Source organism: Rhinolophus sinicus, chromosome 8 (assembly GCF_057876585.1).
Source record: "Rhinolophus sinicus isolate RSI-liver-muscle chromosome 8, RSI-T2T, whole genome shotgun sequence".
Taxonomy (NCBI): domain Eukaryota; kingdom Metazoa; phylum Chordata; class Mammalia; order Chiroptera; family Rhinolophidae; genus Rhinolophus; species Rhinolophus sinicus.
Window position 1 is genome coordinate 35,460,908 of NC_142508.1, and position 11,957 is coordinate 35,472,864.

Here is an 11,957-nt window from a genome sequence, read left to right on the forward strand (position 1 = left end):
ACTCACGTCCCTTTACAGGCAGGAAGTTCACAATGATGTACAGAAAACCAAAGCAAACAAACAAAATAAATAAAAGAACACTTAGCTTATGGGTGTTTGGTTCAATTGCCATCTTTTTTTTTTAGATTTTTTTTTTTTTTTAATTGGGGAAGGGGAACAGGGCCTTATTGGGGAACAGTGTGTGCTTCCAGGACTTTTTTTTTTCAGTCAAGTTGTTGTCGTTTCAGTCTTAGTTGTGGAGGGCGCAGCTCTGCTCCAGGTCCAGTTGCCGTTGCTAGTTGCAGGGGGCACAGCCCACCAACCCTTGCGGAAGTCGAACCGGGAACCTTGTGTCTGAGAGGACGTGCTCCAACCAACTGAACCATCCGGGAGCTCAGCGGCAGCTCAGCTCAAGGAGCCGTGTTCAATTTTAGTTGCAGGGGGCGCTGCCCACCATCCCTTGCGGGACTCGAGGAATTGAACTGGCAACCTTGTGGTTAAGAGCCCAGTGGCCCATGTGGGAATCGAACTAGCAGTCTTCGGAGTTAGGAGCATGGAGCTCTAACCACCTGAGCTACTGGCTGGCCCTGCCATCTCTTTTCGAATGGTGCTATTTATAATTTCTGTGTTAGTGACAAATTATAAATGTTGATATGTTCTGTTCTTATTAATTCAGATTGCATTTTATAGGACTAAGAATTTGCTTTGTCTTGTTATAGTACTATGTGCATTTTTAAAAAAGTTTTTTATTTGAGAATATTGGGAGCAGTGTGTTTTTCCAGGGCTCATCAGCTCCAAGTCAAGTTGTCCTTCAATCTAGTTGTAGAGGATGCAGCTCAGTCGCTGTTTTCAATCTTAGTTGCAGGGGGCACAGCCCACCATCCCATGCGGGAATTGATCCAGCAACCTTGTTGTTAACAGCTCATGCTCTAACCAACTGAGCCATCTGGCCAACCCTACTATGTGCATTTTTAAAGATTGTGTATAATTCTCTTGGTCAGTGCAGTGTTCTTATGAAGGAAGATTTCAGTTTTCCACTTCCTGTGTCAGATAAAATCCAGTTCTTCCCTACTGAGTGTTTCCTTCTTCTGTGTCCCCTGTACTGTCACAGCACTGCCATAATCACCCAGAAGTCTTCACTTGAGACACTTTTGGTCAGCAAATATGTGGAGGTTTTACCCTACACGAAGCAATTCTATGGTACACCAGCTGGGTGTCCTAAATTTTAATGCAATTCTGTCACTATTGGTCTGGTCTGGAGATAGCATCAGGTCTCACAAGTTAAGGGATTCATTCCATCGGTTGTTCCTATTGCCTCCAGCACAGATGCCAGTTGGAGCTCCAGTTTAAGTGTACTTCTGACCAACTGGCTATAGATTGGAGGTTTCTACAACCCCCTCCTTGGGTTCAGTTAATTTGCTAGGTCTTTTCACAGATCTCTAGTTTATTAAAGGATGTGATAATACAAATGGACAGTCAGATGAAGAGACACATAGGGTCAGGTCTGGGAGGGTCCTGAGCACGGGAGCTTCTGTCCCCATGGAATTGGAGTGCATCATCCTCTTGGTGTGGATGTGTTCACTGCCTGGAAGTCTCTGAACCCTCAACTAATGGGATTTTATAGCAGCTGCCTCATGTAGGCATGATCAATATGTAACTCCATTTCCAGCCCCTCTTCCTCTCTGGAGTGTGGGGGTGCAGCTGAAAATCCCACCCTTCTAATCATGGCGTGGTTTTTCTGGTGACCAGTCCCCATCTAGGAGCCCACCAGAGTCACCTCAATAGAACAAAAGATGCTCCCAGTGCTCTGATGACTTAGGAAATCTTAAGAGTTTTAGGAGCTCTGTGCCAGCAACCAAGGGCAGAGTCAAATTTATATATTTTGTTATCTCCTAGTTCTATAAATGTCAATAAATTGATTTATTAACAATTTAATTGTTAGAGTCTTCTATGTACTAATTTTCTTTCTAATTGTTTTATGTATTATTGAGAGAGGGAGTATGGGAATCTCTGAACATGTGTGGATTGCATTTTTTCTCACTACAGCCTTGTCAAGGTTGTCAGGGCTTTGGAAGTTCTGCTGCTCAGTGCATGGATCATGGTTGTCATGTCCTGGTGATGAGTTTATCCCTTCCTGATTGTGAAATAGAGTTCATCATCCCTGGTCATAGTATTTGTTCTCTATTCTCCTTTGATGTTAATATAAGTACTCTATTTTGAATAGTGCATATATGGTTTATCTTTTTTTTAAGATTTATTTTGTGTCCCTTTCTATCCTAATTTTCCTGTTGTTGTTTAGATATTTTCTTTGTTATTACCTTTAAAAAATTTAAAATATCACTTCAGTATATATTTCCCTGAGACTGTTTATAGTTCAGTAATTTTAACTTCCAACCATGGTGAGGACCTAGAATGTTTTACCCCCACCCCCCACCAACAATCATGCTACTGCATTTCAAGTTTTCATTTCTCCTTTTTTTATAATACATTTTTAAAAAAATTTTATTTTCTTATTCTCACCTCTAGCCCCTCACATTCAGTGACCCTCGGCTTGTTCTCCATATCTTTGGGTTTGTTTATATTTTATTTTGTATATTCTTGCTAGACTTGTTGATCCCTCCCTAGAATAGAAAAGCCCTCTTCTGCCTGACCTGTGAGTGTAGATCTTGTACTCAGAATATTCTGTCTAGAGTAATGATGTTTCCTGTAAAGTCTCTCCTTACCTACATCCAGATTTTTAAAAACTCGATAGTGGTAAATATTATGTGTTTCATGTGTGCAGTCACACAACAGCCTAGCCAACTGTCCCCCTGTGTCTTTCCTTAAGGAAAGAAGAGTCTGTGAGACTGTGCCTTTCTGGGTCTTTGTTCCATCCTTGCGTTTACACCTTATGTCTCTCTGTCTGGTCCCCAAAAGATGGTTTGCAGCCAAAGACAGGTAAGATATCTCACGGGAGATACAACCTAAGCTAGGCGGAACCAAGTGGGGACCCCCAATGAGCTGCCTTAGAAAAATATGGGAAGGGGCCTTGCCTCTCCTTCCCCCTGCCTGGGAAAAGCTGTTGCCGGCTCTGCCTTTTCCCTGGCACCTGTTTGTGAGAGAAGTCATGAGGACAACAAAGATCAGTCCTCTCCACTTACCTCAACGGAACTGTTACCATATGAGAGACTTGACCCTGAGAGGGTACATACCTTAGGTAAGACATCATGGGACCTTGCGCTTCGGCTCTTTACAGACAAAGGGTGATTGGAATAAACATTTTTCTGCTATGATGTATGAGTCTCACAGACCGTGTAAGAAACAATGCTACTTTCTTATATTTGTGTAACTATCAATAAAAACCTCCAGTCAGCCTTATTCTGGGCTCCAGTCCTCTGAGACTGAGAGACCCCTGGCCTTCGGAGAGATTTAACTACATTAAGTCTCTGTTCGTTTCTTTCTTAAAAACTTAACCCAAGCTGCCCCTTCTCACACCCTCACTGCCCGTGTTGCGCTGGACGCGACACATGTGTGCTTAAAAATGTATGGTCTCTGTTTTCGTAACCCAGATTTCAATTCATAAGGTCAAACTAGTTCTTTTTTCAAATTTTTGAGGTCTTCAATAATTTTGACATCTCTAATAATCATAATTTGCATGTGTTTTATAATGATATCACAGGGCGACATGTGACATTTTTGCATTGATTGAGGAAATTCTTTCTTTCTTTTTGAATATTTTCTTTTTCCTCCCTGTAAATTTTACAAGCAACAAAACTCCCCAAGAACAAAACGAATTCTCGACTTTCACCTATTATTGGCTTTGCCTCAACTATTCTGAATTTGATGAAATGTTCCACCAGCCATGCATTTATTTGCTTGAGAACATGTGAGTCCCAGATGAAATCTCTTTCATGCCAATTTGGCTGGTTGGTTCAATATTCCACGATACTGTATAATCTCCATAATCTACTTTCAAAAGATCGCCAAGATTGTGCCTTTAAAAACATGTTCAAGAGACAAACGCATGGAATGATTTGATAAAAGGATTGGATCAAAGTTTAAATACATCAGGGTAAGCCATAGAGATTATAACTGAGGATGCACAAAGTATAATCAGTTAAGAAATCTATCCAAAAGGTTTCAGTTTGCAGAACTGGAAAGAATCCTTGCTAGTATCAAGCTCAACATTTACAATAAAGATGGGAAAGTTTTGATCCATTCTTCAATGATAACCAAATCTCACAGGTATACATATTAGAGAAAAAACTTTACAAATATAATGAAATTAGATAAATTTCACTAATCATCAGAAATTCAAACCGGGGAGATCTTAAAATATAATGAAAACCAAGAGTCAAGCATTACTAACATCAGTAAATATACATCTAAGAAATCTTAAAAATATAATGTGGGTGGGAAAGATATTTGTATCCAAACTACAAAGCTAACGAACAACTATAGTCTATAACCAATGAGAGCGAAGCGTAGGAAAGCCCCGCCACGCCCCCGCTCTGGCCCCACCGCGTCCCCCGGTCCCGTCCCTCCCTCCCGCGGGCCCCGCCCATTACAGGCCACAATTCCCGCCCCGCCCGAAACCTTAGGGCTTCTCACAGGTCCCGCCTGCCGCCCAGGTTTTCACGTCGCGTCCCCGCGGAGTTGGTTGCAGACCCGGAAGCGATTAAGGCAGAGAGAAGGTCGGGTTGGCGCCGTGACTTTCGGTCTTTCTGGTTTAAACCTGGGCGTCTCAGTCCACGGTCCCGCACACGTGACGCCTGGCGGTCACTACGGACGTTGAAGTCCCCGCACCAGCGCCCCCCACAGCGGTGAGTCCCGCGTCCTGGGGAGACGACCCGATACCAGACCTTTTCGCTGCCGGGTGGAGGCTCCGCGGGGGTTTCCGGGTAAACTGAGGCCGTCCTCCCTCTGGTCTCTCCGCCTTCGGGCCCTTAGACCTCTCCTGCCGCGTTTTCCTGCTTAAAACCCTCCACCGGGCAGCCCCCACGCGCGGCGTGAAGTCCTGGGAGATGGACTCGGGAGATGGAGTCCGGCCGTTGGCGCCCCTCCCCCAGCCCCGCCACGCGGCCCCTGGAGCCCCGCCTCCCCCCGGGGCTGGGGTTCTGCAGACCCTCCGCCGCCTGCAACCCCCCTCGCCCCAGTTTAATAAGAGGCCCCGAATCCCAGGTAGAGCACACTGTTCAGGGGGGTGGGATTTGGGAGGGAACACCGCGGGGTGTCACCAGGTCACCCCCTCACCCGGGGAGGGGCTTTGTGTGAGCGGGGACTGAAGGGACGGCCAGGAAAGCGGCAGAACGAGGGTGTGAGGGGGTCACGAGAAGGAGACAGATGAGAGAGGAACAGACAGGTGAGAGGGCAGAACGATCGGTGCGGGTCGGTAAAGAGGAGGCAAAACAGGATGTGGGAGGGACTTGTAACGCGACGGTAAGACAGAACGAGTGACTCGGAGAAGTAGCCAGAGGAGAAAGAAAATGGAGAAATACGGAGGGAAGGGGGAGCTCCAGAGAGATGAAGGGGAACCTAAAGGGAGAGGGGCCCCTGGTTAGCAGAAGTGGGGGCAACAAAGGACAAGGCACTTTAGAGGAGAGAGGGGTTAGGAGAAGAGTTAGGGGAGCCGAGTGCAGGAACTGAAAGGGGTTGGGGGTTGACAGCACAGCAAGAAGCCTCCCTGAGCTAAGTTGGGTGTGTCAGTGAGTCCCGACACAGGGATGTAACAGGACAGACAGTGTCACAGGGGAAGAGGAGGGGCACATGGACAGGAAGAAAGGCAGAAATACATGGAGATGGGGAACAATCAAACAGATTAGGCAGAAAGAGCAACTGAAGGTGAACCGGGTTTCAAGAGTTTCAAGGAACAGGTGCAAGGAAGGGGATAGAGAAAAAGGGAGAAATCAGGGAAGGGGAGAGGGGACAGGACAGGACAGAAGTGGAGAGAATCCTATGGAGAGGGACACAAACCATAGACAGGAATATATAGTAGCAGAGGAAGAAGGGGAGCCCCCACCTGCATGAGTTGTGAGTTGGTGGGATGTGGGTGGTCAAGTCGTGATATATTGGTTTGTGGCTTTATAATCTATTTAACTTTACTTGTGCTGTATTTTCAGTCACAGATGAGAATGAGAATTACAAAATTCCAGTTTCTAAAGCCTTGTGCATTTAATAATTAATTTCATCACCAGATGGCTTCGTTGTGCAACCTTCATGCAGCCAGAGAGGAGAGACCTGTGTCAGTCAGTCATGGGTCCCTTCTCATTTGCTGGGATGGCATGAGGGACGTGACCTGGGACAAGAAAAGACTGAGTCTGTCACCACATGATGCTTTTCAAGGAATATTGAAAGCATTGCATCCTTTTTTATTTGACAAGGCATTTACTTTTTTCTTTTTAGCTCTCTTACACTTGATTCATTGTTTTTTGTGTGTTTTTTTAAAAGCACATTGAGTTAAATCTTAGTCTGCTGAATTTCTGGTTTGTTCTAAATAGCCATTAACTGCTGGAATAAGCTTTGGTGACATCTCATTAGCAGCTCTTATACTAAATATGAGGTAAAATTAGTTTTTTTAAAAATTTTGACCCTAGAAGTCATTACAGTAAAAAACATGTAGAATAGATTTCCCTTCTAATAATATTGTGACTGGTTTAGGTGAGAAGCCCTGCATTCTTTCTACTCTTTATTATGTTGAAACATCCATTGGTACTTATTAATAATACTAAGTCACTTCAATGTGCATTTGGTGAGGAGGTCTGCGGTGAGAACCTAGTTTGGTGTGTTAGTCTGATATTCAGGAGCTTTTGTCTTCTGTTTAGATGATTTGTTAAATTAGTGAGCTGGGAGCTACCAAGTAGCTGTCCCCTCAAGTCCCTTTTTCCATTCTCTGAAAATGTGGACGGATGGACCGGATGGACCTAAAACTCCCATGGAGCCCACCCATTCACAGTGAAGTATTAATAATTTGCTCAGCGTGTTTTCATAGCTAACCTTTTTTTTTTTACAAGTTTCAGCACCAAATGCATGTTCATCATTTTATAGCTGTTAGCTGATTCCCTGTGATTTCCTGGAAAAAGGAAAGAAAATCCACCCGAGGGGCTGGCCCTTCTAGAAGTTCCCGCCCCAACCCCTCACCCACTCCAGAGCTCTCAGGTGTGAGGTGTTTGAGATCTATAGCCCAGTGTGACAGGAAACAGGTGTGGGTAGCAAGTCAGCTCCCCCAGGGAGACTTAGAGATGCCATTTCCTGGGCGCCTTGCAGACCTGCAGAACCATAACTGCTTAGAGTGGGCCCTGATCCCCCAGGGACCTGCATACTATAATCATTGATGCTGAAAGTTCCCATCTGGGTTCCTCCTAGGTCTGTGGGAATTTCAAGGAGTGATGTGACCTGCACCCTCCCCCTGGGAGTTGGACACATGGTCTGGGTAGAGCGTCGTTGTAGTGAGGTGGTCCAGATGATGCTCAGATGAGGACAGGGATTAGCTGGGGCTCCTGGACACAGTTCTGAGAGTTGAGAGCAGACTTGGTCAAGGGGAAATAGTGGATACTGCGTTGGGTTTGTGGGGGCAGGAGAGCAGCCCACATTCTCATTGCTGTAGGAATTTGTGAGTGACTTTTTGAGGAGAGAGCAGGTGAAGACCGGAAAGAAAAAACTCACAGTTCTGTCTTCACTTAGGAGCTCCTTGTCCCTGACTGTCCTGGGACACAGGACAGGAGAGGGCAGCATTTTCAGCATTTCAAGGTCCTTCTGCCTGTCAGTTGGGAGGAAGCAGAAGGGCCTGTGCCCACGCCTATAAAGGCACATTCTCAAGATGCAGGAGTGATTCCTCCCCAGAAGTTTCCTGAGGAAACAACCTAGAGCAGGAGGACAAGGACGAAATGGCTGCTTGTCAGGTAAGTGTTCCGTCCTGGGTCACAGGCTATGTCCGCTTTTCTCTATTTGGCTGGGTCAGATGCTCCCTGTCCTGAAAAGGAGCAGTAGATGTGTGTCCTGTGACTATAGCTTCAGGGCTGTAGAACGACGGTAAGAATATGCAGGACGACCCAGGATGCCTCAGTGCTCAGAGTAGCCTGGAAAATTCTGAAGAAAAAGAGTAATTGGAAGAGACACTTACTCACTAGGTTGATAAGAAAGACTTAGTGGGTTTTTGTTTGTTTTATTGGGTGTTTGGGTGTATTGGGTGTTTATTGTTTAACAGGGTGTTTTTTCCAGGACCCATCAGCTCCAAGTCAAGTCGTTGTCCTCCAGGCTAGTTGTGGAGGGCGCAGCTCAGCTCCAAGTCCAGTCGCTATTTTCTAGTTGCGGGGGGGTGGGGTGGGGGCATAGCCCACATGTAGGAATTGTAAACGCAACCTTGTTGTTAAAAGTTGCCGCTCTAACCAATTGAGCCATCCGGCCTCCCCAAAAGACTTACTGTTTAAATGCACTATTAGAGTCTCAGAACTGGGGAGCTATATCTGCATTGAAATTTCCATAAAACTAATGTTTTTATGATCACATTATGATTTCCTTATTTGTTCATTTGTGCTGGTAATATCACAGCGGTGATGGTGTGTCCTTCCATGTGCCTCGGCCAGCTGATACCATTTGTTCCTTCCACCTGATTTTCACCTGGTTGAGGTCCTGTCTTCTGTCTTCACTATAAAGTTAACATTTTTTTTGTCTTTATCATTAATAAAAGTCTGGAGGGATTTATAGAGAGATGTGCAGAAACCATCACATTTCATCTGGAAACTCCCTTTTTCTTAGTTTCTCTGCTTTGGATAATGAAGGCCCTCAGCTTTCTTTCCTTGAGATAATTGCCTTTGGAGTGGAGGCTTTAATCAGTCAGGCCTTGTTCCTGTCAATTTTAATTATATTCCACACTCATGTCACAGACATTCTCTACTTCATCACTTTTTGTGTTTTCACGAAAGTTTACAAGAATCATATTATTAAGGTGTTGAAGTGTGGTAAATTTGTAATGTATAGCTCAGCACAAACGATATACAATTTTTTTCAAAGAAACACCAGCTCGAACTTATTTTATGTTACTGTGTGTTCCTCTCCCTACTGTGTTTTTTAAATAGAATCATCCACAAAGACATTTATGAGATTTACACAATTGAAAATAATTGTGATTTCAGTGACATGAAAACTTCCTTCTCTGTCACTTGTAATATGCACATAGTACTCATACATCTGTGTGTGCACATAAAATGTTAACACTATTTGAGCTATTTTTTCTTGCTTAAGTTGTTTCTCTTCTTCTGAGTCACGGAAACTGCTATGAATGTTCATGAGGTTTGTCTATGCATATTGGTCTGGACCTTTCTGATAAATTCTAGAGATAGTTGGAGTGAACTCAAAGCTCTACCATTGACTGGATGCTTCATAAAATATTCTCAAAGAAGAAAAAGGTGAATGTTGTTCTAGATTAATTAAGTGCTTTATGAATTAATATGTAAAAAACAACTCTGGTACACAGCAAGTTTTCAGAAAGGTTTATTTTGCTATGCTTCTAGAAGTGTAAATTCCATAAAACTGTCAGTTCAAAGTTACGTATGAATTTTTCCGTTTCCTTCCTCTGTGCTATTCAACAGTGTGACACATGGACCAGAGACATTGGTGTCACTAGTTAAAAGTGAGTTTTGTTATATATAGAAACTTAGGCCCCACCCCAGGACTCCTCAGTTGGATTCTGCATTTTTACGACAGTCCAATTCCTCGTTGTCCATGTGACAATTTGAGAAGTACTTTGCATTTCTAACTCACCATGATATTTCCTGCCAAGAAATGAACACAATGTATGAACACAATACAGATATGATACAAACACAATACTCAAAAATCCATATGCCTGTGTTGACACCTGAATTTAAATCTACCTTTCAGAAAAGTAGATTTTTGTCTACTATGGTTTGTGGATCATACGTCATCCTCCTTTCTCAGAGTTAGAAAATAACACTCGAGAATATTACTGTCTGACGTTACTATTTAATTCTGGATACTCTCCTAGGTCAGCATCAGTTCTCTTAACTCTGTTTTCATATTGAGTTACGTTATGACCTTGCCTGTGACCACGTGTAAATGTGTCTTGTTTCAGGGACGGTTGACATTCAGGGATGTGGCCATAGATTTCTCTCAGGAGGAGTGGGAATGTCTGCACCCAGCTGAGCGGAAACTGTACGTGGACGTGATGCTGGAGAACTACAGGAACCTGTGCTCCCTGGGTGAGGGTGACTTCCTTCCAGAACTCCTACCCCACCGCAGGGTTGTGCTTCCTTCATCAGTACAGCGTCTCCTGGGAGCTTCTGCTTTGTGTGGTAGAGTTTCAGATCCCGGCTCTGAGGAACAAACTGGGGGTTTGCTGGTGTAGAAAAGAAGCAAATTGGGGGTTTGCTGGTGTAGAAAAGAAGCAAATTGGGGGTTTGCTGGTGTAGAAAAGGAGTCTTCATGATGCCCTTGGAGTGGAACTCAGGATCTGAAAAGTTTCTATGTTGTCTAGTAAAGGTCCCGTCAGGAAAGAGTGTTTTGGGGGCATCCTTTTCTAGAATATTCTAATTTTCTGCAATGTCCTTTCTTCTCAGCTGAGCACATACTGGATTGGAAATTGGAGAATCTCCATCAAAACTCATGTTCCTTTTTCTAATAAACAGGTCTTGCTCTCTCTAAGCCAGACCTGGTCATCTTTTTGGAGAGAATGAAGGAGGCCTGGGATGTGAAGCGAAAAAAGACAGTGTCCATCCACCCAGGTAGGTGGGAATGAAGGAGGCAGATGACACAGGTGAGAGGGCCAATGGTCCTGGAGGAGCCAGACCTTAAGATGAGGTTTGGGAAGCTCCGCTTCAGTGGAAAGGGTGTGAGAAGCCCAGGTTTTTTCTGTTGCTGTCACAGAGGCACAGTCCTGTCCAACACGTCCCGTGCTCCTACATCCTCTAGGGACTGTCCTCCTGCTCAGTTATCTGGGTCCCATCGCAGTGAGGGCCAACGTCATCCCCCTGGACTGTGGGGGCCGCCATGGTGTGGTTGTTGTTCCATTGCCTCAGGGGCCGGGGAAAATCTGCTCTGTGCTGAGGAATTCTCCCTGAAGCCATATTTAGAGTTCTGTTCTTGCCTCACATAAGGAGTTTGTGATGGCAGTGGTGGAGGTCCTGGAATTAGGTTCAGAAATCTCAGGGGCACTGGAGACACATGTCTTATTTTTCTCTGCTATATAATTTCTAATCCTAAGGAGGTTTCAAACATAATCCTACAAAGGTTCAGACTCAGTAATTTCATCTCAGCACAAAGCACCTCCCTATGGTGAGAAACCCTCAATCTCAGTTTCACTTCAAAATATCCTTTTGCTTTTTATGAACTAACATGAGAAATTTCTAATCTGTATCCCCCATTCCTCCATGTTAGAATAGTTTAATGTATCTGTTTACCTCACAGAATTCTTAAATGAATTCATGCCTTAGGGGAGCTTAGAGCATTGCCCACTATATAGGAAGAACTCCATAGTTGCCTGATTTCTTAATGACTCTTGTGTTATAACTGTGTTGTTCTGTCCAAAACTGCCCTAGCCTGTGTCTTGTATGTTTTCACTCTCTAATTAGATCTTTTCAGATTAGTGATTTTAGATGCAGAAGTACTGATGCCGCGTGCTTGAATGAACTCCTTTGGTAAGAAGTGAGTTGTAGAATTATTAGGCTCGCATGTTTCAGAAAATGTGTGCTTCCTCAATTTCAGTTTACTTCAGGCAAAAAATAATGAGGTTTATCATCTGCCTTCCTCAGCATGTTTATAGATCACTGATTCTGTTACATTTTACAACTTTTTTGTTGTTCCTTTAGAAATTAAGGGTTCTTTTGTTCTCTACATGCAGATTATAGTGTACATATTTTCTGTAAGAATAGTAGGAATGTATTAATAACCTAATAAATTTCTCCAGTGTCAATTCCATGCTTGTTTATTAAGTTTTTCTTTAGATCTTTTTATGAATGATTCTAATGCATTGTCTGAAATTTACC

At 43.9% G+C, this 11,957-nt stretch overlaps 1 protein-coding gene across 8 annotated transcripts in view; it reads left to right on the plus strand.

Annotated features, from left to right (window-relative positions):
- The first annotated feature begins 4,520 nt into the window (after nt 1-4,520).
- LOC148757490 (KRAB domain-containing protein 5-like) overlaps nt 4,521-11,957 on the plus strand; it is a 30,956-nt gene continuing 23,519 nt past the window's right edge. For 3 of the 8 annotated variants that reach the window (XM_074315927.2, XM_088800525.1, XM_074315932.2), the window contains exons 1-3: nt 4,522-7,856; nt 10,049-10,175; nt 10,602-10,697. In XM_074315927.2, the coding sequence (XP_074172028.2) occupies nt 7,842-7,856; nt 10,049-10,175; nt 10,602-10,697 (238 nt within the window). In that variant the 5' untranslated portion in view covers nt 4,522-7,841. Of the gene's footprint in view, nt 7,857-10,048; nt 10,176-10,601; nt 11,957 lie in introns of those variants that run through there. The other 5 variants (XM_074315920.2, XM_074315925.2, XM_074315929.2 and 2 more) reach the window with 4 other exon arrangements.